Raw genomic sequence first — 27,509 nt, forward strand, 5'->3', positions numbered from 1 at the left:
TTGAAGATAAAAAAGTGAAAATTTAGGATTGTATGTATCTTTTGCTTCTACATCATACAAAATTAAGAAAAAACGGTTTGTCAAATAATTTAAAAAATATATCAGGGGGGCAAGCCCCCTTATGACGTACGGGCATGAATTCAGAGTTATGCCTATTCCCAGTCCGGTAGAATACACGTGTAAAATTTCATAACAATCTGATGAGCCGTTTTCGAGTTATTGTTAGTGTAACTAACATAACTCGACTTTCTTTTATATATATAGATGTAAAATATTTAAATGGCTATTAAAAAATAACGGTTGAAGATAAAAAAGTGAAAATTTAGGATTTTATGTATTTTTTGCTTCTACATCATACAAAATTAAGAAAAAACGGTTTGTCAAATAATTTAAAAAATATATCAGGGGGGGCAAGCCCCCTTATGACGTACGGGCATGAATTCAGAGTTATGCCTATTCCCAGTCCGGTAGAATACACGTGTAAAATTTCATAACAATCTGATGAGCCGTTTTCGAGTTATTATCAGTGTAACTAACATAACTCGACTTTCTTTTATATATATAGATGTAAAATATTTAAATGGCTATTAAAAAATAACGGTTGAAGATAAAAAAGTGAAAATTTAGGATTGTATGTATCTTTTGCTTCTACATCATACAAAATTAAGAAAAAACGGTTTGTCAAATAATTTAAAAAATATATCAGGGGGGGCAAGCCCCCTTATGACGTACGGGCATGAATTCAGAGTTATGCCTATTCCCAGTCCGGTAGAATACACGTGTAAAATTTCATAACAATCTGATGAGCCGTTTTCGAGTTATTATCAGTGTAACTAACATAACTCGACTTTCTTTTATATATATATAATAAAATAATAAATAATAAAAATAATTTTATTTCAAGAAAAAATCAGTTTACATGCAAAAACTTAGATGCTAAGTACACGATGAACATATTGTTTGTGTGTGTACTTATTCTATTTATTATAATCAATAAAATTAATCTAATGGAGGTAACTGATTATTAAGAAAACAAGATAAAATTCACTTAACCTAATAAAGATTTACAAAAGACTATGTCTATGTTCTATAAAGTTTTACATTATTACTAGAATATGTTATTTATTTTTATATTTTTTATCCAGCTAGAAAGTGATTTCTTTATCTTAATAAATTTTTTATTTTTAAATTCTTGAGGTAAAGAGTTAAATATTTTTGGAGCTGTGAAGAGTAAGCTTTTTTGAACAGCCGTGTAATATATTGGTGTAGTAGTCGTTAACATATTATTAGTAGTAAATCTAGTTAGAAATTGATGGTTTGAGCTGGGTTTTGGTAACTTATTATTACAATAGAGTCTGACAATGGTTTTAATATAAAGTTGAAAAATCTGCATTACATTTGCTTCTATAAACAAATCTTCTGAAGAAAAACATTTCTTTTTAAATAAAATGATTTTTAAAATTGTTTTTTGTGTTATTATTAAGGGGGATAGAACGTTAGAATAACCTGCACCCCAGGTACATATTCCATATGTTAGGATAGATTCGACTAGGGCTTTATATATATTTATGATAGTATCCTTTGTTAAACATTTTCTTAAAATGTAAAATTTGTACATAATTTTTCTTAATTTACCACAAATATAGTCAATGTGAGGTTCCCACTTCATGTGTTTGTCAAAAAATACTCCTAAGTATTTAATTTTATCAACAACTTTAATAGTTTGACAATCACATTTTTTGTGATCCTTACATGTGTATTTATGTACTTTAAGAGCTAAAATTTCTGGTGACGTGGCTTCATTCATTGTGAAGCACATAAAGTGGGATTTCTCGATATTCATTGAAAGCAGACTGACATCAAACCAACTTTTAATTTTTGCCATGATTTCCTCTGCTATGGTAAGAGTTTTTTCCCAAGTGCTCTCACAAACAACAATGGCTGTGTCATCTGCATAGCATATAATATTAGCCTCTTTGAGAACTGAAAATAAAAAGTCCATGTATAACACAAAAAGCACTGGACCCAAAACCGTCCCCTGTGGCACACCGTACGTTACTGGAGCTGATTCACTTAAAGTTTCATTTATTTTGACCTTCTGGGAGCGATTTTCCAAATAAGATTTGAACAAATTATAAGGAAGACCTCTTATTCCCTTTTTCTTAAGTCGCTCCAGCAATATACGGTGTGACACAGTGTCGAAGGCCTTGGCCAGATCAATAAAAATGACCATACATTTCTTTTTATTGTTGAAACTATTAATAATTTGATCTGAAAGTTTAATTAAGGCATCTTCTGTGCCATAGTTTTCTTTAAAGCCATATTGGTTTGATGATAATAAACTATGCTTCTCCAGGTAATTACATAATCTTAACTTAATGCATTTTTCTATGATTTTACTTATGTTGTTTGTGAGGGCAATTGGACGATAATTGCTAACTATATCTTTTGGACCACTTTTGTGAATAGGGACAATTATTGTTTCTTTCAGTGCGTCCGGAAAGATGCCTTGCTCAAAGATAAGATTTACTAAGTATAATAAAGGTTTAATGAGAAATTTACTGTAGTACTTAATTATATTATTTGAGATACCATTACCTATGTTTGAATCACTGTTTTTTAATGTGTTTATAATTTTTTCCATTTCACCACTCGAAAAAGGTTTTAAGAACAGGCTATTATTTATATTTCCTTGCTCTATTAAAGAATTTACAATGTGATCTGGTGGTTTTTTTATTTTTGAGGCTAACGTCTCTCCCACATAACTAAAGTAGCTATTGAATTTTTCTGCTATTTTCCTGTCATCCTCAATCAAACTCCCATCCTTACTTACTATATTAGAAATACTAGGTCTATTGCAGTTTTCATTTGTGGCATATTTTATAGTTTTCCAGATTTCCTTAGCATTCTTACAGTTTTTATCAAATAGATTTTTAAAATAGTTTTCTTTTGCCCTACCTAAAGTTTTGCTTAAAATATTTCTATATACTATATATTCTTTTTTGAAATTTTCATTAAATGGGTTTTTAGCACAAAGTTTATTTAGATTGTCTCGTTGCCGAATAGAGTTCAACAGCCCCTGCGTAACCCAGGGTTGTTTCACTCTATTTTTGCATTTAATATATTTTACCTGTGTTGCTATATTAATAAACTGTGTAATTATCCTTATTAAACTATTGGTGGCAAGATTCGGATCCTGCTCCCTCATAACATCATCCCAACTCTCAGTTTGAAATAATGTTAGCAATCTATTTTTATCTAACACTTTACCATATCTTCCTTTTTTGTTATTATTAAATTCATTATTTAGAGTTATATTCAAGAGTATGGGATAGTGGTCCGAGTGACTACCTCTTAAGACTACAGCATTGCACTTATTTACTGACCGTACAAAAAAGTGATCTAAACAGGATCTCGAGTTACCATCAATTCTTGTAGAACAATTAATTTTACTCTTATACCCTTCCACAGAAAATACATTTAGATACCTACAAATAAGCTCTTTAGACCTGGGATTATTAACATTTTTTGTTGGGGAAATATCTACATTTGTGTCACCACAGAAGACCTCAATCTGGCATTTTTTACTATAACGAGTGTGGATTAGTTCAAGGCCACTAATTAGATTAAATTGATCTACATTATGACATCTATAATAACCAGTAATACCCACTGAATACCCATTTTTACTTAAAACTATTCTAAGAAATTTACAATTTTCAATTTCAATCACTTCCAATGATTTTAAGAGTTCACATTTGACATAAAAAATAAAGCCGTCACATTTGTTTATTACACTTTCATTGTAACACAGCTGATATCCTGGTATGTTAAGATTTTGTATTTTGTTTACAACTTTATTTGTCTCTGACAATGCAATAACGTCGAAACTTTTATTAAGATACTGAAGGTATGAGATCAGGTTGTCAAAGTTTTTAGGCAAGCTTCTTATGTTAAGGTGAATTATGTTTAAATCTCGATCACAGTAATCAAAGTAATTTATATTATTTAAATTATCCAGAGTTTCCGTCTCATATATTTGTACTTCATCACAGATAGTGTTTGGTTCCATAAAAGGTTTTAAAGATATCAGTACTTACTTCAGGTACGGGTTACGTAAATGGGGAGTGGATACTTATTTTCCTTCAGTTTAAGGAATACTTAATTTTCCTTCATATAGATGTAAAATATTTAAATGGCTATTAAAAAATAACGGTTGAAGATAAAAAAGTGAAAATTTATGATTGTATGTATTTTTTGCTTATACATCATACAAAATTAAGAAAAAACGGTTTGTCAAATAATTTAAAAAATATATCAGGGGGGGCAAGCCCCCTTATGACGTACGGGCATGAATTCAGAGTTATGCCTATTCCCAGTCCGGTAGAATACACGTGTAAAATTTCATAACAATCTGATGAGCCGTTTTCGAGTTATTATCAGTGTAACTAACATAACTCGACTTTCTTTTATATATATATATATAGATGTAAAATATTTAAATGGCTATTAAAAAATAACGGTTGAAGATAAAAAAGTGAAAATTTAGGATTGTATGTATCTTTTGCTTCTACATCATACAAAATTAAGAAAAAACGGTTTGTCAAATAATTTAAAAAATATATCAGGGGGGCAAGCCCCCTTATGACGTACGGGCATGAATTCAGAGTTATGCCTATTCCCAGTCCGGTAGAATACACGTGTAAAATTTCATAACAATCTGATGAGCCGTTTTCGAGTTATTATCAGTGTAACTAACATAACTCGACTTTCTTTTATATATATAGATGTAAAATATTTAAATGGCTATTAAAAAATAACGGTTGAAGATAAAAAAGTGAAAATTTAGGATTGTATGTATCTTTTGCTTCTACATCATACAAAATTAAGAAAAAACGGTTTGTCAAATAATTTAAAAAATATATCAGGGGGGCAAGCCCCCTTATGACGTACGGGCATGAATTCAGAGTTATGCCTATTCCCAGTCCGGTAGAATACACGTGTAAAATTTCATAACAATCTGATGAGCCGTTTTCGAGTTATTATCAGTGTAACTAACATAACTCGACTTTCTTTTATATATATAGATGTAAAATATTTAAATGGCTATTAAAAAATAACGGTTGAAGATAAAAAAAGTGAAAATTTAGGATTGTATGTATTTTTTGCTTCTACATCATACAAAATTAAGAAAAAACGGTTTGTCAAATAATTTAAAAAATATATCAGGGGGGGCAAGCCCCCTTATGACGTACGGGCATGAATTCAGAGTTATGCCTATTCCCAGTCCGGTAGAATACACGTGTAAAATTTCATAACAATCTGATGAGCCGTTTTCGAGTTATTATCAGTGTAACTAACATAACTCGACTTTCTTTTATATATATAGATGTAAAATATTTAAATGGCTATTAAAAAATAACGGTTGAAGATAAAAAAGTGAAAATTTAGGATTGTATGTATCTTTTGCTTCTACATCATACAAAATTAAGAAAAAACGGTTTGTCAAATAATTTAAAAAATATATCAGGGGGGGCAAGCCCCCTTATGACGTACGGGCATGAATTCAGAGTTATGCCTATTCCCAGTCCGGTAGAATACACGTGTAAAATTTCATAACAATCTGATGAGCCGTTTTCGAGTTATTATCAGTGTAACTAACATAACTCGACTTTCTTTTATATATATAGATGTAAAATATTTAAATGGCTATTAAAAAATAACGGTTGAAGATAAAAAAGTGAAAATTTAGGATTTTATGTATTTTTTGCTTCTACATCATACAAAATTAAGAAAAAACGGTTTGTCAAATAATTTAAAAAATATATCAGGGGGGGCAAGCCCCCTTATGACGTACGGGCATGAATTCAGAGTTATGCCTATTCCCAGTCCGGTAGAATACACGTGTAAAATTTCATAACAATCTGATGAGCCGTTTTCGAGTTATTATCAGTGTAACTAACATAACTCGACTTTCTTTTATATATATATAGATGTAAAATATTTAAATGGCTATTAAAAAATAACGGTTGAAGATAAAAAAGTGAAAATTTAGGATTGTATGTATCTTTTGCTTCTACATCATACAAAATTAAGAAAAAACGGTTTGTCAAATAATTTAAAAAATATATCAGGGGGGGCAAGCCCCCTTATGACGTACGGGCATGAATTCAGAGTTATGCCTATTCCCAGTCCGGTAGAATACACGTGTAAAATTTCATAACAATCTGATGAGCCGTTTTCGAGTTATTATCAGTGTAACTAACATAACTCGACTTTCTTTTATATATATATAGATGTAAAATATTTAAATGGCTATTAAAAAATAACGGTTGAAGATAAAAAAGTGAAAATTTAGGATTGTATGTATTTTTTGCTTCTACATCATACAAAATTAAGAAAAAACGGTTTGTCAAATAATTTAAAAAATATATCAGGGGGGGCAAGCCCCCTTATGACGTACGGGCATGAATTCAGAGTTATGCCTATTCCCAGTCCGGTAGAATACACGTGTAAAATTTCATAACAATCTGATGAGCCGTTTTCGAGTTATTATCAGTGTAACTAACATAACTCGACTTTCTTTTATATATATATATATAGATGTAAAATATTTAAATGGCTATTAAAAAATAACGGTTGAAGATAAAAAAGTGAAAATTTAGGATTGTATGTATCTTTTGCTTCTACATCATACAAAATTAAGAAAAAACGGTTTGTCAAATAATTTAAAAAATATATCAGGGGGGCAAGCCCCCTTATGACGTACGGGCATGAATTCAGAGTTATGCCTATTCCCAGTCCGGTAGAATACACGTGTAAAATTTCATAACAATCTGATGAGCCGTTTTCGAGTTATTATCAGTGTAACTAACATAACTCGACTTTCTTTTATATATATAGATGTAAAATATTTAAATGGCTATTAAAAAATAACGGTTGAAGATAAAAAAGTGAAAATTTAGGATTGTATGTATCTTTTGCTTCTACATCATACAAAATTAAGAAAAAACGGTTTGTCAAATAATTTAAAAAATATATCAGGGGGGCAAGCCCCCTTATGACGTACGGGCATGAATTCAGAGTTATGCCTATTCCCAGTCCGGTAGAATACACGTGTAAAATTTCATAACAATCTGATGAGCCGTTTTCGAGTTATTATCAGTGTAACTAACATAACTCGACTTTCTTTTATATATATAGATGTAAAATATTTAAATGGCTATTAAAAAATAACGGTTGAAGATAAAAAAAGTGAAAATTTAGGATTGTATGTATTTTTTGCTTCTACATCATACAAAATTAAGAAAAAACGGTTTGTCAAATAATTTAAAAAATATATCAGGGGGGGCAAGCCCCCTTATGACGTACGGGCATGAATTCAGAGTTATGCCTATTCCCAGTCCGGTAGAATACACGTGTAAAATTTCATAACAATCTGATGAGCCGTTTTCGAGTTATTATCAGTGTAACTAACATAACTCGACTTTCTTTTATATATATAGATGTAAAATATTTAAATGGCTATTAAAAAATAACGGTTGAAGATAAAAAAGTGAAAATTTAGGATTGTATGTATCTTTTGCTTCTACATCATACAAAATTAAGAAAAAACGGTTTGTCAAATAATTTAAAAAATATATCAGGGGGGGCAAGCCCCCTTATGACGTACGGGCATGAATTCAGAGTTATGCCTATTCCCAGTCCGGTAGAATACACGTGTAAAATTTCATAACAATCTGATGAGCCGTTTTCGAGTTATTATCAGTGTAACTAACATAACTCGACTTTCTTTTATATATATAGATGTAAAATATTTAAATGGCTATTAAAAAATAACGGTTGAAGATAAAAAAGTGAAAATTTAGGATTTTATGTATTTTTTGCTTCTACATCATACAAAATTAAGAAAAAACGGTTTGTCAAATAATTTAAAAAATATATCAGGGGGGGCAAGCCCCCTTATGACGTACGGGCATGAATTCAGAGTTATGCCTATTCCCAGTCCGGTAGAATACACGTGTAAAATTTCATAACAATCTGATGAGCCGTTTTCGAGTTATTATCAGTGTAACTAACATAACTCGACTTTCTTTTATATATATATAGATGTAAAATATTTAAATGGCTATTAAAAAATAACGGTTGAAGATAAAAAAGTGAAAATTTAGGATTGTATGTATCTTTTGCTTCTACATCATACAAAATTAAGAAAAAACGGTTTGTCAAATAATTTAAAAAATATATCAGGGGGGGCAAGCCCCCTTATGACGTACGGGCATGAATTCAGAGTTATGCCTATTCCCAGTCCGGTAGAATACACGTGTAAAATTTCATAACAATCTGATGAGCCGTTTTCGAGTTATTATCAGTGTAACTAACATAACTCGACTTTCTTTTATATATATATAGATGTAAAATATTTAAATGGCTATTAAAAAATAACGGTTGAAGATAAAAAAGTGAAAATTTAGGATTGTATGTATTTTTTGCTTCTACATCATACAAAATTAAGAAAAAACGGTTTGTCAAATAATTTAAAAAATATATCAGGGGGGGCAAGCCCCCTTATGACGTACGGGCATGAATTCAGAGTTATGCCTATTCCCAGTCCGGTAGAATACACGTGTAAAATTTCATAACAATCTGATGAGCCGTTTTCGAGTTATTATCAGTGTAACTAACATAACTCGACTTTCTTTTATATATATATATATATATATATATATATATATATATATATATATATATATATATATATATATATATATATAGATGTAAAATATTTAAATGGCTATTAAAAAATAACGGTTGAAGATAAAAAAGTGAAAATTTAGGATTGTATGTATCTTTTGCTTCTACATCATACAAAATTAAGAAAAAACGGTTTGTCAAATAATTTAAAAAATATATCAGGGGGGCAAGCCCCCTTATGACGTACGGGCATGAATTCAGAGTTATGCCTATTCCCAGTCCGGTAGAATACACGTGTAAAATTTCATAACAATCTGATGAGCCGTTTTCGAGTTATTATCAGTGTAACTAACATAACTCGACTTTCTTTTATATAGATGTAAAATATTTAAATGGCTATTAAAAAATAACGGTTGAAGATAAAAAAGTGAAAATTTAGGATTGTATGTATTTTTTGCTTCTACATCATACAAAATTAAGAAAAAACGGTTTGTCAAATAATTTAAAAAATATATCAGGGGGGGCAAGCCCCCTTATGACGTACGGGCATGAATTCAGAGTTATGCCTATTCCCAGTCCGGTAGAATACACGTGTAAAATTTCATAACAATCTGATGAGCCGTTTTCGAGTTATTATCAGTGTAACTAACATAACTCGACTTTCTTTTATATATATAGATGTAAAATATTTAAATGGCTATTAAAAAATAACGGTTGAAGATAAAAAAGTGAAAATTTAGGATTGTATGTATCTTTTGCTTCTACATCATACAAAATTAAGAAAAAACGGTTTGTCAAATAATTTAAAAAATATATCAGGGGGGGCAAGCCCCCTTATGACGTACGGGCATGAATTCAGAGTTATGCCTATTCCCAGTCCGGTAGAATACACGTGTAAAATTTCATAACAATCTGATGAGCCGTTTTCGAGTTATTATTAGTGTAACTAACATAACTCGACTTTCTTTTATATATATAGATGTAAAATATTTAAATGGCTATTAAAAAATAACGGTTGAAGATAAAAAAGTGAAAATTTAGGATTGTATGTATTTTTTGCTTCTACATCATACAAAATTAAGAAAAAACGGTTTGTCAAATAATTTAAAAAATATATCAGGGGGGGCAAGCCCCCTTATGACGTACGGGCATGAATTCAGAGTTATGCCTATTCCCAGTCCGGTAGAATACACGTGTAAAATTTCATAACAATCTGATGAGCCGTTTTCGAGTTATTATCAGTGTAACTAACATAACTCGACTTTCTTTTATATATATAGATGTAAAATATTTAAATGGCTATTAAAAAATAACGGTTGAAGATAAAAAAGTGAAAATTTAGGATTGTATGTATCTTTTGCTTCTACATCATACAAAATTAAGAAAAAACGGTTTGTCAAATAATTTAAAAAATATATCAGGGGGGGCAAGCCCCCTTATGACGTACGGGCATGAATTCAGAGTTATGCCTATTCCCAGTCCGGTAGAATACACGTGTAAAATTTCATAACAATCTGATGAGCCGTTTTCGAGTTATTATCAGTGTAACTAACATAACTCGACTTTCTTTTATATATATAGATGTAAAATATTTAAATGGCTATTAAAAAATAACGGTTGAAGATAAAAAAGTGAAAATTTAGGATTGTATGTATTTTTTGCTTCTACATCATACAAAATTAAGAAAAAACGGTTTGTCAAATAATTTAAAAAATATATCAGGGGGGGCAAGCCCCCTTATGACGTACGGGCATGAATTCAGAGTTATGCCTATTCCCAGTCCGGTAGAATACACGTGTAAAATTTCATAACAATCTGATGAGCCGTTTTCGAGTTATTATCAGTGTAACTAACATAACTCGACTTTCTTTTATATATATAGATGTAAAATATTTAAATGGCTATTAAAAAATAACGGTTGAAGATAAAAAAGTGAAAATTTAGGATTGTATGTATCTTTTGCTTCTACATCATACAAAATTAAGAAAAAACGGTTTGTCAAATAATTTAAAAAATATATCAGGGGGGGCAAGCCCCCTTATGACGTACGGGCATGAATTCAGAGTTATGCCTATTCCCAGTCCGGTAGAATACACGTGTAAAATTTCATAACAATCTGATGAGCCGTTTTCGAGTTATTATCAGTGTAACTAACATAACTCGACTTTCTTTTATATATATAGATGTAAAATATTTAAATGGCTATTAAAAAATAACGGTTGAAGATAAAAAAGTGAAAATTTAGGATTGTATGTATCTTTTGCTTCTACATCATACAAAATTAAGAAAAAACGGTTTGTCAAATAATTTAAAAAATATATCAGGGGGGGCAAGCCCCCTTATGACGTACGGGCATGAATTCAGAGTTATGCCTATTCCCAGTCCGGTAGAATACACGTGTAAAATTTCATAACAATCTGATGAGCCGTTTTCGAGTTATTATCAGTGTAACTAACATAACTCGACTTTCTTTTATATATTGTATAGATGTAAAATATTTAAATGGCTATTAAAAAATAACGGTTGAAGATAAAAAAGTGAAAATTTAGGATTGTATGTATCTTTTGCTTCTACATCATACAAAATTAAGAAAAAACGGTTTGTCAAATAATTTAAAAAATATATCAGGGGGGGCAAGCCCCCTTATGACGTACGGGCATGAATTCAGAGTTATGCCTATTCCCAGTCCGGTAGAATACACGTGTAAAATTTCATAACAATCTGATGAGCCGTTTTCGAGTTATTATCAGTGTAACTAACATAACTCGACTTTCTTTTATACCGGGTGGTGAATTGGAAAACGGGCCATAGGAAACTCAATGTAAAATTCTAAACTGTTGAATTCCTGCTTCCCTAATTATTTTACATCAAAAGTCATAAGAAACTATTTGTAGAGAATTAAAATCTGTATTGAAAACAACTGTTAATTTTGTTCTACAAACAATAATTATGTAAAATTTTGTAAAAATATAATACAATTTTCAGAGTAATACGCCAAAGTGAGACAACACACAGTGCAATAATGTGTATAAGGTTGCATTTGGTGACAACGAAATTATTATATTAACAATTTGAACTGTCAGTTTTTTTATTTATTTCATCATTTATTGTTTAAAACGCAATAAAGTTGATAAGATACCCTCAGTTAATGAGAAAGTATTAATAATAAAGATATTTTCTTTAGTCAATAGTGTGCTCACTGTCAGTTAAATAGTAACGTGCGACCTAACATGCCCACACATACCTACTGCGGTAAATACATTATATTTTTCAAAATTTTGGACTCTGTTTAAATCGTAGAACAATTGTAACTTCTGTTTTTAATACAGATTTCAATCCTCTACAAATAACTTCTCATGACTTTTGATGTAACATAATTAGGGAAGCAGGAATTCAACATTTTAGAATTTTACATTGAGTTTCCTATGGCCCGTTCTCCGATTCACCACCCTGTATATATAGATGTAAAATATTTAAATGGCTATTAAAAAATAACGGTTGAAGATAAAAAAGTGAAAATTTAGGATTGTATGTATTTTTTGCTTCTACATCATACAAAATTAAGAAAAAACGGTTTGTCAAATAATTTAAAAAATATATCAGGGGGGGCAAGCCCCCTTATGACGTACGGGCATGAATTCAGAGTTATGCCTATTCCCAGTCCGGTAGAATACACGTGTAAAATTTCATAACAATCTGATGAGCCGTTTTCGAGTTATTATCAGTGTAACTAACATAACTCGACTTTCTTTTATATATATAGATGTAAAATATTTAAATGGCTATTAAAAAATAACGGTTGAAGATAAAAAAGTGAAAATTTAGGATTGTATGTATCTTTTGCTTCTACATCATACAAAATTAAGAAAAAACGGTTTGTCAAATAATTTAAAAAATATATCAGGGGGGGCAAGCCCCCTTATGACGTACGGGCATGAATTCAGAGTTATGCCTATTCCCAGTCCGGTAGAATACACGTGTAAAATTTCATAACAATCTGATGAGCCGTTTTCGAGTTATTATCAGTGTAACTAACATAACTCGACTTTCTTTTATACCGGGTGGTGAATTGGAAAACGGGCCATAGGAAACTCAATGTAAAATTCTAAACTGTTGAATTCCTGCTTCCCTAATTATTTTACATCAAAAGTCATAAGAAACTATTTGTAGAGAATTAAAATCTGTATTGAAAACAACTGTTAATTTTGTTCTACAAACAATAATTATGTAAAATTTTGTAAAAATATAATACAATTTTCAGAGTAATACGCCAAAGTGAGACAACACACAGTGCAATAATGTGTATAAGGTTGCATTTGGTGACAACGAAATTATTATATTAACAATTTGAACTGTCAGTTTTTTTATTTATTTCATCATTTATTGTTTAAAACGCAATAAAGTTGATAAGATACCCTCAGTTAATGAGAAAGTATTAATAATAAAGATATTTTCTTTAGTCAATAGTGTGCTCACTGTCAGTTAAATAGTAACGTGCGACCTAACATGCCCACACATACCTACTGCGGTAAATACATTATATTTTTCAAAATTTTGGACTCTGTTTAAATCGTAGAACAATTGTAACTTCTGTTTTTAATACAGATTTCAATCCTCTACAAATAACTTCTCATGACTTTTGATGTAACATAATTAGGGAAGCAGGAATTCAACATTTTAGAATTTTACATTGAGTTTCCTATGGCCCGTTCTCCGATTCACCACCCTGTATATATAGATGTAAAATATTTAAATGGCTATTAAAAAATAACGGTTGAAGATAAAAAAGTGAAAATTTAGGATTGTATGTATTTTTTGCTTCTACATCATACAAAATTAAGAAAAAACGGTTTGTCAAATAATTTAAAAAATATATCAGGGGGGGCAAGCCCCCTTATGACGTACGGGCATGAATTCAGAGTTATGCCTATTCCCAGTCCGGTAGAATACACGTGTAAAATTTCATAACAATCTGATGAGCCGTTTTCGAGTTATTATCAGTGTAACTAACATAACTCGACTTTCTTTTATATATATAGATTTAAAAAAAGGGTTATTATGAGGTACATAATACCATTGTAATACTAAATAGGTTTTTTGTATGTACCAGACACAAGGTATGTTGTTTGGTTGTCCATTTAATTGTCTACATTTTATCTCAAATTGAACATTATTAATGAACCAATATGTATTTATTGACTCTTGAAAGAAAACGGAAATAAAAACAAAGTTGTTAATTTTGTTCTGAAGCTATTTCCTTGTGGTATTTTTATGATTAACTATTTATATGGGAAATAAGCCACAATTAAATTGAAAAAAATAATTTTATTAACGTTTCGACGCCCAAATCGGGTGTCGTTGTCAAAATACAAAAAGTATACGATTTGGGCGTCGAAACGTTAATAAAATTATTTTTTTCAATTTAATTGTGGCGTATTTCCCATATAAATAGTTAGTTGTCAATTTGTTGCTGACATATTGTGGCTCAACAAAATAATAACATTTAATAATACTTGTTGTTATTTCTGTTTCTTTTATAATTTTTTTAAATTTAGCATAATTTTAAATGATGCATAAACTTTTGAAACTATGTGTATATTACCATTCGAAAGAAACACCAATTTTTAAGAGAAGGTACACAATATTTGTTGATTGTTTATTACAATGTATTAATAACCACGATTTTTATAAAAAACACAACTATATAACTATAAAAAAAGAATAGATAAAAACAAAGAGATTCATTTCTGTTAAGAAGAACAGTTACCTATGATCCGTTTGCCGCTAGGTGCTCAGTGCACTAAGTCAACATAGTGGTGTTTGCCATCAGCACACAGTTAGTAACTGTGAGGTAAAAACACCCAAGTTTACATGGCGCTTTTTACCTCTCAAATTATTTGAACATAGTGTTCTATTTTTTAGTATTTTCGTTTTCTTGGTCATTAGTACCAAGTGTAGTATACCTCTAGAAAGCTCTTGGAGAGCTGAGTGAGTTAAAGGAATAAAAACAAAACAATACCATGTCGACATAGTGTAGTTTACCTCCGAGGTCCAGACTTATACTTTAATATACTACATATATTTAACATGGTTTTATATACACAGAGTACTAAAAACTGCATGTTTGTTTCTTTACAGTTGCCTTTATTTTTAACTGGATAGGATTCTTATTGTTAATGTGTTTCTGCCACACGATCGCATCGAGGTATGGAGCTCTGTCAGGCTTTGGACTGTCCTTGGCGAAGTGGACTTTTATCGTCCAACACTCAACCGAGTTGGCTTCAAAAGACAACAGTTGGTTGTGGTGGCTGATCATGACTTTTGGTAAGTAAATGTTTCCGTTGCTATGATTGATTTAGAATACGTAGGTTTTTATTTTCGGAAATAATTTGTTGGTGGAAATAATTTAAAGGATTATTAGATAATATTCTGGTAGAGGGCAAAGAGACATACAAAATTTGAATTCAAAGAGGTGTCAGACAGGGTTGTGTGTTATCCCCAACGTTGTTTAACGTTTACTCAGAAATAATTTTTAATCGTGAGAGAAACTATTAACAACATCAGATATGCAGATGACACCACGATCATGGTTGAAAGTATCAAAGATCTTCAATTCCTTATAGATCGAGTCACTAGAGAATCCTCAAATAACGGACTTAGCATACATACAACAAAGTTACTTGTGGTTGTACCATATACAACTTTAAAATTTAGTGGCTAGTGTAACCAACATTTCATAAAACTTTAAATTTCATTGACAGTTGTTGTCCTGACATCAGACAGATTCGCTTTCGAACTCTCATCTGTTAGTTGTCTTTCACCTCTTTTAACATAATGACCTAATTAATTATTACCTAGCAACCCACCTACCACGTGTGGGAGTCATATGTTGCCCTAAGGCAACATATGACAATTCCATGACAATAGGCAATTCCATAGGAATTATATCCATCCTTTAGATTTTACTATGTTTACACTTACATAAGACTTTTAGTCTATTTTTAAAAGGTTTTAACCTTTGTATTTTTGAGTGGCTCACCATGTTCTTGTAAGTATAACCAAAGTTTGTTTTTACCTTGGTCATCATTTTAACTTTAAACATTTTGTCTTAATTAATACGGTTATACTTATTTTAGGTAACACTGATGATGCACTTGTTACAGAGCGAAAACGTTTTGTTTTTATATTTGTAGCCCTTCTAGGGGCTTTTTAAATTAATATACCTTTTACCAAGACGAATTTTTCATTAAATTTACATGTCTAATGTATTTCTTTTTTTTTGTTTTTAGGTCTCATCATCTGCATCCGCGCCATCCTTCAATATCTGAGTATAAAAAGAGGATGGCACATGTTGTCGGCCAGTCACCAAGAAAGACTTTTATTTTTTTATTGAGCTTTAATGAGCATGTAGATGTTTTCAAGTATATTTTTTGTATACTTGTCACAACTTGTCTTTTATTGTGATTAGAATTGATTATATCAAGTTTTTCATTCCTTTTATCTACGGTGTTTTTACGTTAAAAATTCATCGGCGTTGAATAGAATAGATTGAACTGCTCAGTCGGCTCAGTGTGCTCTTTCGTTAAGGCAGTAAATGTAGTAGGTCGTAAAGCTGTTTACTGGTTTATTTAAACTTCCAGCGGGTGCGTCCTTTAACGTCACATGAGCGGACGCTGTCGTAAATTTTACGCCTTTTTGTAATTGTTTTAAATATATTGAAATTGTTATAAGGATATAAAAAATATGTTTTACGGTATTTTAATATCGTTGTTTACAAAAAAAAAACAACATTTTAAAATATAATATTTTAAAATATTCTAACTATTGGTCAGAATCAACACTCTCATTCTTTCAATAATTGTGAACCATCTCAACTACAGAGTGCTTCTTGCACATCACATAAATGCCTGATAATGGCAACACTATATTGATCCTGAGGATTTTTACTTCTCTATTACACATTGTCGACACCGCGCATTGGAAGGTTTCTGTTTTGTTCTTCTTCAGTAAGTTCAACCTCCCAACCATAAGTCACCTTGAGGAGGGCACTTATATCTTGAAGTAACTGTCTAAGGATTGATCTGACAAAATTGGTCAGGAAATCTCTTCGATATGTAGGAGCTTTCGCTGGACAGGGCAATTTGTAAAATTTGATCATTAATGCCGCCAATATTTATCACACTCTAGAAAACTATACACGGTCATCTCTTTGTTCTCATCACACGTCTTGTCTACTAACTGTATCTACTACACCTTTGGTTTCATTGTAATCAATCTATTTTCATAGAAAAAAAATTACGAATTATTATTAATATACTTACATGAAACGGCGCGTGTCGTAAATTTTACCAAAGATGGAAATTTGTAGATATCAAACACGTATGCGTACATCTGATAACGTTATTGGTTTAGGAATACACCGAACCTTACAAACCTAAAAGCTCGATTGTATGGTATGAGTGCGGGGCACGACCACGTGCTTTTGTCGTAAAATTTACAACAGCGCACCCGCTGGAAGTTAATTTGCGTAGAAACATGTAGTTTTAATAATTACTACATCAGGTTACGAGAATAACATGCAAAATTGTGGAGTAGTTCAAGAAATTAGTGTTTTTTAAGCCATTACATCTAGTCTCTCTTTAATTTGATGTGCTTTGGCAAATGTTTTTCCGATAATGGCATTTTAAAGAATGCGTCCGTTAAGAAAAAGACTCTTAAGAATCTCAAAAACCTGTCTTTTCAGTTGGTTTCTTCACTTTTCTTGATGCGAAGCTAGTAGTTTGTACATTGAGATGTTTACTGCTGTTGGATATATCTGATACACATTTAATAATTGATCTAGAACCATATTAGTGCAGTGGCGGTTTTTGGTCATATTTACCGTGGATAAGGCTCATTGTCCGACCACATTGATCACAAGATGGTACGGACCAGTATACACGTTTTCCAATTTTTTGTGAATGAATAATGGCGGGGAACACCTCACAACAAATGAGGTGTTTTTCAAGTTTATTAATTTTGTTTAAACTACAATATTTCTTATTTAAATAGGTAAAAAAACGGTTTAGTCTGGTCACATTCAGAATGTATGTATGTGAATCTAAAAAGCGATAATTCATCTTACAACAGTGCCATCTGTTGACTAGTTCAAGAACTTTTCATCTTACTCTTGTATTTCACCCTATATTCTGACTCGTAATCGTACAAGCTCTCTATATTTCTTTATATTTCCCTATATCTTTCGTAGATTTAAATTTAAATAGTTTAAACTTAGATCTTTCTTAAATAAAATAACTTTCTGAAATTGTGTGCTACATCTCTTGGAAGATGATGATAGCATTGGCTTCTTGTTGTTCCTTTTTAGATGTTCTTATCAAAAGCTTAACAGTCGGAGGCGAGTGGTCAGTTTTTCCGAGATTTACTGATCATCAGGTTACCCTGTGAAAATTATTCAGCTGAATTTACAGCAAATTACATCATATTTTACTCGAATCGATTTGAAGACATTATCATTTCATTTATTACCAATAATCCATACTCTTAATACTGTTCTTGGACAACTACTTATTTAGTATTCATAATATTAAGATTTGACCATGAAATGGCAAATGTAGCCAGAAAGAAATTGAATGTCTACTATGTACTGTCAGTGTATAAAACGACGAACGAAAGTAACAAAATGGTTTAGTACTCTAAAAATTTTGTATCTTTGGATGACTGGCATATTTATTTTAAATTTCTGGATCAAAGAGCATGACGTCAATAAATTTGTAACGTAAAAATACTGTAGAACTGTTAAATCGTTCAATATTACAAGAAATTAGATAAATATTGATACAAAAATGTACTTGGCACAAATGTACAAAGGTTTACTTGGCAGTAAATTACCCATGGCAACTCTGGAAATAACAGTTCCCATCATTTGTAACGGGTAGCTTTGTTAGATACCAAACTCAAATAGCAAAATAAAATTTAATCATGGCGAAGGCATCTATCGACAACGCTACGATTCACTGCTGATCCGAACAAAAGATATGGTTAATTGAAACGAAAATACGATGCGTTAGTAAGTATACACACACAAATCAAAGAGAAAGAACGATCAGTGCTTGTTCTGGATTAGAGGTGGACTGGTTGATCAATACTCGACTCGGTAAGGATCGGGAAGGCGTCCAATCAATACTTGATCGCCGCGACAGGACAGTTTGGCCCTAAGTCAAGATTTTAAGAGCCGGTTCGGGAGCCGCTACTAAATAAATACTTTAGAGGAAGCGATTGGCCTTAAGTCAATACTCTTCGGCTAATTCCCTGCTCTATTGTAGATTCTGGAGAACGTCGTTTTATATCGTTGCCGGTAATCTATCTCCACCGCGCATCGAATGGAAGTGGTAGCTAGTAGCGTCGACGGCGCGAGTTGATATTCTAAGTCCACTTTGAAGAGAAAATGAATGAGAAAATTGTTTGATATAAACGGGGTAATCATACTCATATTTTTAAAGCATCATTTTTGAATCCCTATATCTCTGTTACTGTAACAATGAACCATTTAACAGGTCTACAAATGTGTATATTTAAATTTACTCTATTATACTATTTTCCATGTACATTAATTTTTATGCAATTATCTGTAGTTGTTAAGCACTTTTGGTATACAATGATGTAATATATATTCTGCTCTAAAGTGTATATTACTACATATTTCTGTCCATGCCCGAAGCAAATTTGCTGCTATTTACTATTTTATCGTGTTTTTGTAGTTGCGGAGTATCCTAGATGTATGATACGAGGGTAAACTGTAAATGGTACCATGCAAAACATGCAAAATGCCCTCAATCCCAGAATTCAGTTTTTTTAATTTTTTTTACGTTATATGTGACTCAAAAATAAGACTCGGCGTAATTTTAACCCGAATGTAAGTATTCTTTCACTTCTGTAAACAGTCGGAAATCGCTTGGGATCAAATCTGGAGAAAATGGCGCTTAATTAGCTTGGGAGCAAGCGAACCTAAAGGGCCTAGCCGGGTAAGATGATGAAAAGTGCCCCCAACTCGATTCGAATTCCATATAGGTCACCGTTTAGCATATATAGTGAAACTAACTTTCTGAAATTTTTAGCCCCCTAGGTTGTCATGTGACCCACCTAGAGCCTAATTAGGGTTTTTATGTTATTATTTTTTATCTCAGCCGCATCGAGAACTAGCGAAAAACTTTAAATAAAAAAGTTGTAAGCTTTAAAAAGTTCTGTCCGAAAATTTATTTTTTTTTAATTTTTGGCGGGAAATTTAAATTTTAGAACGATTTTAAAATTTTAAATGAGTATAAAAAAATAACTAAGACATTCGTTTTCACGAAAAAAATATATAACGTTGCACAATGTTTCACCCTGAATTTTTTCAAATTTTTAAAATTGGTGAAACGCACCTTTAAAAATAAAAAACTGCATTTTTTCGGTTTTTTTTTTCGTTTTTTGATGCAATTTTATACATATTTTTCAAAAAAGGTAACACCGTCACTAGAATAGGTAAAGAACTGAAAAATAATTGGGGTTTGCTTAATAAAAATTTTTTGTAACGCCATCCATTTTCAAGATACAGGGCGTTGAAGAAAACAAAATTTTACACATTTTTTACGATTTTGCAAAATCTACTGGCAATATTGTAATAAAACTTGGCGGGTTTTAAGAGGTAGTTATTGTCCATGTTTTGACATACAACTAAGGATTTGATATTCATCATTGGCGCGCATAGGGGTAATGGTCTGAACTTTTCAAAGAAAAAAAGATAGTACGCCACTGACATATTTCAAATTAACAATCATTTTTGAATTCCTCGTTCAATTTGCGATAAAAAAAAACTATCTTCTCATTTTTTCATACGACGCACCGTTTTGCTGCAAAAAATAAAATATCTTAACGCTTACAGAGTATTCGAATTAGTTTTTATAATGGATGTACGAGTTTACTACGTATGTAGATGTAGAAACGGCTAGAAGTTCGAATACTTTGTAAGGGTTAAGATATTTTATAAGTAGCTAAAGGTTCTAAACCAAGGCTAAAAAAAAAAGATATTTTATTTTTTGAACAAAAATGGCGCGTCGTATGAAAAAATAGGAATATAGATTTTTTGTCACAAATTGAACGAGGAATTCAAAAACGATTGTTAATTTGAAATATGTCAGTGGAGTACTATCTTTTTTCTTTGAAAAGTTCAGACCATTACCCCTATGCGCGCCAATGGTGAATAATAAATCCTTAATTGTATGTCAAAACATGCACAATACTTCTTAAACCTCTTAAGTTTTATTACAGTGTTGCCAGTAGTTTCGGCAAAATCGTAAAAAATGTGTAAAATTTTGATTTCTTCAACGCCCTGTATCTTGAAAATGGATGGCGTTACAAAAATTTTTTAATAAGCAAACCCCAATTATTTTTCAGTTTTTTACCTATTCTAGTGACAGTGTTACCTTTTTTGAGCAATATGTATAAAATTGTATCAAAAAACGAAAAAATAACCGAAAAAATGCGGATTTTTATTTTTAAAGGTTTCACCAATTTTAAAAATTTGAAAAAATTCAGGGTGAAACATTGTGCAAAAATACACGTTATATATATATTTTTTTTTTCGTAAAAATGAATGTCTTTTAAAATGTCATTTAAAATTTTAAAATCGTTCTAAAATTTAAATTTCCCGCCAAAAATTAAAAAAAAAATTTTCGGACAAAACTTTAAAGTTTACAACTTTTTGATTTAAAGTTTTTCGCTAGTTCTCGATGCGGCTGAGATAAAAAATAATAACATAAAAACCCTAATTAGGCTCTAGGTGGGTCACCTGACCACCTGGGGGGCTAAAAATTTCAGAAAGTGAATTTCACTACATATGCTAAACGGTGACCTATATGGAATTCGAATCGAGTTGGGGGCACTTTTCATCATCTTACCCGGCTAGGCCCTTTAAGTCTCTGTCTTACATGAGTAAGTATAACAGCGTCTTTGTTTGGTAGTGGCGAGTGGTTTCAATACGCTAGAGAGAGACAAATCGAACAACCGCAATATATATTGTCGTCAGATATGACGACATTAATATATACGCCTATGTGTGTACGTACATGAGTGTAAGTAGTTTGAATTATGAACCATAGATGGCATATGACAACCAACATCAAACTGTTTCTGTATTTGCATCCACATTATTTTGAACACCGTACACATTCGACGCACAGTCTATTAGATCCAGCTCAATTTCGTATCATACTGAAGCTAACTATACTAAAATCACAATAAAGTTGCACTAGAAATAAACAAACCAAGACACGTTAAATGCTACTAGGAGCACTCCCGAATCATGATTTACAATGTATTGTTATGCTCTGTATTTTCTCTCTGTCATGAGATTGATCAGCATCTTATTAATTCAGTTAATTAATTAATTATTTTAATTGCTACTCATGGAAACACAACCAAAATTTAATAAATCTATCCAATAAAAAAAATTCTCAGGGCTAATTAATTTTAATGTATCACCTTTAGTTCGTGGCTTCTAGTATCTCTTGTTGCTTACGTTATTCAGGACAAAACAGGGAAAATAAATATACTCAAAATCATATAAATTTTATAAATATTATTTATTTATATACTATACCATAAATATAAGAAGACTAAATTTTCACTCTAATGGCATATAAAACAACATAATGCTGTTCTACACCCCACCAGAATGAAAACAATGGGAACCTTCTCTGGTTACACCTCCGAGGCTTCTACAATTTGCAAGCCATACGGATACTGAGACTAAGGAAGATGATGGAATTCTACAATTTACAATTCACGTCCCATCTGCTCAGCGTGGTAAAGTTCTAACGAGAATGGTTCCCTTCATACTCCACACAGAGTAAATGTAAATCAAAAATGAATAACCATTTTCAATTTCGTTGCAAAACGAAAACACAGCCGAACCATATTCTAGTCCAATTTTTAGTCCATATTTACTAATATTTAGTCTTTTTGCTAGCAGTTGCCGCTAGGGTATCTATGCCATTTCGTTCGTTGCAATCTGGGACTGCCCGCTGTGGTTTGTTTTGGTTGGATCAGGGAGAGCAGCATATGTGCCTCCTGATGAGAGACTAATAAGTTTCGAAACCGGTAGGGGTGCTTGCAGCACTCTCTGATTGGACTAGAATATGGTTCGGCTGTTTTCGTTTTGCAACGAAATTGAAAATGGTTATTCATTTTTTTCATAAATATAAGGTTCAAAATGTATGCTAAAACTTTATTCTGTTGTCAAATTTTCTTATCAAATAAAAATGATCTTTAATTCTACTATCTCCTTTTTCTTTTAACAAATTTTCATTTAAATGATTCGGTAGACTGTTCTTATTATTATAAAAAAACAATATTTAATTTACCTTTTAAATAGATTACTTATATCTTCTATGAATTTATGAATGAATAAATTATGCTGTAAAACTGTTAAATTGACAAATATGGTAAATATTAAAACAACTATGGTATGTAATATACAACAACTCTCTCCTTTTCACAAATAATCTGACTAACCTTTTTTTATTTTTTTTTACTTCTTCTCATGGATTGTGTTGTCCTCGGTTCTCCCACAGGCGCTCCTCGGATGCTGCTACGGTCTTTCTCTTCCAAACTGTTTCACAAACAAAAAACAGCAGTCGCTCGAAATCTCTCCTCTATTTAGTCTCCGACTCGATACAAACAATATCAATCTTTATAATTCCAAGATTTTTTCTCTCAGCTCGATATCTTGTGGAAAATTGATATAAACCGGCTACTCGTTCCAGACAGAAACTGGAATCTACTCGGAGACGAGGAGATTGTACTTCTCGACTCGATCACTATTTCGTCTCAATAGGAAGCTGCTTACACGGCCATTAAATTCACCACTTTACACAAAATTACTATTTTTCAAACTGGACTGCTCCCTTCCGATCTTAATTACACAGTAAATCTTTTTCCCTCGTCAATCTGAGACTCAACCACTCTATTCTCCCTCCATCAATCTCTTCGCCAATCACAAGCATTCTCTCTACACATTACATCCCTACTTTCATTTCTTAAGAACAAATAGTGTTGTATACAAATTTTCTGTCTTGTTAATTTCCAGGAGATATTAAAATTACTTTTTTTTACATTTCAGAAAAACACTATATTCTAAAACTAAACAAAATTGTTTATCGTCGTTTCTTTCTAGGAAACCATTTAGTAACATTCTATTGTCTACTCCAACCGCGAGTACATTCACTTTCTAATCCGATCGTATTTTAGTTCATTGTTTAATTTGTATAAGTCCGTTCGTAGAATCTTTACCACTACAGATTTCCTCTTTCCACGAAACACTGCTTACGGCTAAATCATATTATTTACAAATTTTGGCTATATACAGGGCGATGAAAATTTACGATCTCGTGGTCTTTGACATAAAATTAATTCTCTAAATTTTCCCCATAAAAATTATTATAAACAGTATACAGGGTGAGTCACCACTAACGGGACGGAAGATTACAGCGAAATGGTAAAAGATTTCAAAAAAATTGAAATTGAATAGTTTGTAAGTTGATAAAATCTACATTTTTAAATTATTTTGAAATATACAGGGTGTCCCAATAAATGGCGGCGTATCAAAGTTATATTTTTTCTTATGGAACACCCTGTATTTTATTGCATTTTTTAATTGTCCGCAAAAAATAAGGTATAGTTTCATAAGGCTTCCCTATACCTATAAACAGAGTGTTCTGAGTTATGTTGACTTTTCTTAAAATGTAAAGTTTTAAAAGAAGGCTTATTCTCAAGTTATTTAAGAAATTATAAAAACATTACTTTTACATCTAAATAGTTGGATATTGGTTGAATGTATTCCATGATTAATTATTACACATTTGTCTACAGGGTGTTCAAAATTTACAGTTTCATTATTGGAGTATTCAATGTGTCATGTGATGCTTATTTTAAATGGAACACCATGTATATTAATAAATAATTATACTAAACAAATTTACCTCTTTCGAATGGTATATGGATGTCCTATACCTAGGTGTCATAGTTTTTGCGTAATTTACAATTATTTAAATTCTTAATCTGTAAATCGATTTTAAAACAAAAGATATAGTTAATTAATGTCATTGTATGACATTGTCAGTTTATAACAGTACGGTCTGGTAATTATCAAAACTATAAACATTCGTGTATGATATTCAAATTTTTTTTACTTAAAAATGGCTTTGGCTGAGCCAATTACATTCAAATTTAATTGCTCCTAAAAATGAATAATCAGGCTATCTATGAAAGAGTAGACATGCTACTTTGCATTGGGGAATATTTTTAAAATTTTCTCTTAGCTTCTAATGTTTGCGCTTAAAAGTAGTATCCTGATAGAAGACACCCAAAAAAGGACGTTTTTGAGAGATTTCTCGATAGATTCCGTGCTACTGGTAATGTTGCATAGGTACGAAAAGTTAAATAAAAATAAACAATTTATTTTTGATGACGTCAACGAACTTGATGTCCTGCTTTCTGTTACGGAAAACCCAAATACTAGTACGTGAAAAATTTTGGGTAAATTGGAAATCAGTCAAACGAGTGTATGTAGAATACATAAGAAAAACCACTATCATCCGTATAAAACTCAACTACACCAGCATTAGACAGAACAGGAACGTTTAACTTTTCGTTTATAGCCTTTAGAATTTGGAGAAGATCCTGATTTTTTTTTAAGAATGTATTGTGTACAGACGAATCTACCTACTTTTCATAATAATCGTCTATTTAATAGACACAGCTTTCATTTTATTATGTTACAGTAAACAAACATTTTACTGTTGATCGCCAACATCGATGAAGTGTTAATGTTTGGGGCAGTATTCTGAGCGAATACGTTATCGACCCATATTTTTTGACGAAAATCTGAATGGAGCAACTTTTTTAAATTTTTTAAAACTAGTTTTTTGGATCCATATCCATCTTATAGCCTTCCACTTAGCGTGCGAACAAACATGTGGCTCCAATTGGACGACAGAGTTCCAGCTTATTTTTGACGTGATGTTAAGAACAACCTCAACATAAAATTTAGAAATGGACAGATAGATTCGGTCCATACCTATATTTGGCCACCTAGGTCACCAGGATTGACCAAGATGAATTTTTTTAAATGGGGTTATATTAAAAATATTGTAGATGATACACTTCCTACCCTACTACTTCAGATGATATTTTTATGAAATTAAGAATTTCGAACGCTTTTGCGTCTATAACACCAGCTATGTTAAATAATGTAAACAAATCATTTAAAATCGCTTGTTGTATAAACATTTTGAACATGTATTACATAACTGATAATTTTTTACTTATAGTAAGTTGTGGTTCATTTTGTATTATTTATGTATTTGTTTTAATAAGATTCTATATGTTTCGTTATGAATTTAGTTAAAAATTTATTTTACATATCAGCAAATAAAAATATACCTACATATTTATTTACAACTACACTCTATAACAACTATGCCAAGATGATGGGTTTAAAAATGGAAAGTGACTATAAATATTTTTAAAATCGATGTACCGTTTAAGAAAATTGTAAATTACGCAAAAACTATGACTCCTAGTTATAGAAAATCTATATACCATTATAAAGAGAAACCTGTGTTTAGTATAATCATTGATTAATATACATGGTGTTCTAATAAAATAACCAACATTGAATAATCCAATAATGAAACTGTAAATTTTGAACACCCTGTAAATAAATGTGTAATAATCAATCATGGTATGCATTAATTATAAGATAATTACCAGACCGTATTGTCATAAAATGACAATGTCACACAATGACATTAATTAACTTCATCTTTTGTTTTAAAATCGATTTACAGATTAAGAATTTAAATAATTGTAAATTACGCAAGAACTATGAGACCTAGGTATAGGATATCCATATACCATTCGAAAGAGGTAAATTTGTTAAGTATAATTATTTATTAATATACATGGTGTTCCATTTAAAATAAGCATCATATGACACATTGAATACTTCAATAATGAAACTGTAAATTTTGAACACCCTGTAGATAAATGTGTAATAATTAATCATGGATTACATTCAACCAATATCCAACAATTTATATGTAAAAGTAATATTTTTATAATTTCTTAAATAACTTGAGAATAAGCCGTCTTTTAAAACTTTACATTTTAAGAAAAGTCAACATAACTCAGAACACTCTGTACATAGGTATAGGGAAGCCTTATGAAACTATACCTTATTTTTTGGGGACAATTAAAAAATGCAATAAAATACAGGGTATTCCATAAGAAAATATATAACTTTGACACGCCACCATTTATTGGGACACCCTGTATATTTCAAAATAATTTTAAAATGTAGCTTTTATCAACTTACAAACTATTAATTTAAAATTTTTTTCAAATCTTCTACCATTTCGCTGTAATCGTCCGTCCCGTTAGTGGTGACTCGCCCTGTATACATTGTAAATCCCAAATCATAAGTTACAAAGTTTATACATTGTAAATCATGATTAGGGAGTGCTCGTCGTAACATTCAACGTGTCTTGGTTTGTTTATTTCTAATGTAGATTTTAGTATAAATTATTAGCTCTCAATGCTAAGTCGACATTAGGTTTTAATTTAGGTGGTTTATATGTACATTTTTACGAAATATATCCTGGATACTCTGCGTAAATTCTCTGAAGCTCAAAACTGTGGACGAACCATGTAGTAACCGATAATAAAGTAATTTTAATGCTTAGTCACATATTTGCTATATGCAATTATAATTTTCAAAC

The 27,509-nt window shown here is 31.1% G+C and overlaps 1 protein-coding gene across 1 annotated transcript in view; it reads left to right on the forward strand.

The window, feature by feature from the left end:
- LOC126891902 (NEDD4 family-interacting protein 2) overlaps positions 1–19,380 on the forward strand; it is an 81,650-nt gene extending 62,270 nt beyond the window's left edge. The window contains exons 4-5 of the mRNA XM_050661252.1: positions 14,833–15,018; positions 15,984–19,380. Coding sequence (XP_050517209.1) covers positions 14,833–15,018; positions 15,984–16,087 — 290 coding nt within the window. The 3' untranslated portion in view covers positions 16,088–19,380. The remainder of the gene's footprint in view (positions 1–14,832; positions 15,019–15,983) is intronic.
- The last annotated feature ends 8,129 nt before the right edge of the window (positions 19,381–27,509 follow it).

Source organism: Diabrotica virgifera, chromosome 9 (assembly GCF_917563875.1).
Source record: "Diabrotica virgifera virgifera chromosome 9, PGI_DIABVI_V3a".
Classification (NCBI taxonomy): Eukaryota; Metazoa; Arthropoda; class Insecta; order Coleoptera; family Chrysomelidae; genus Diabrotica; species Diabrotica virgifera.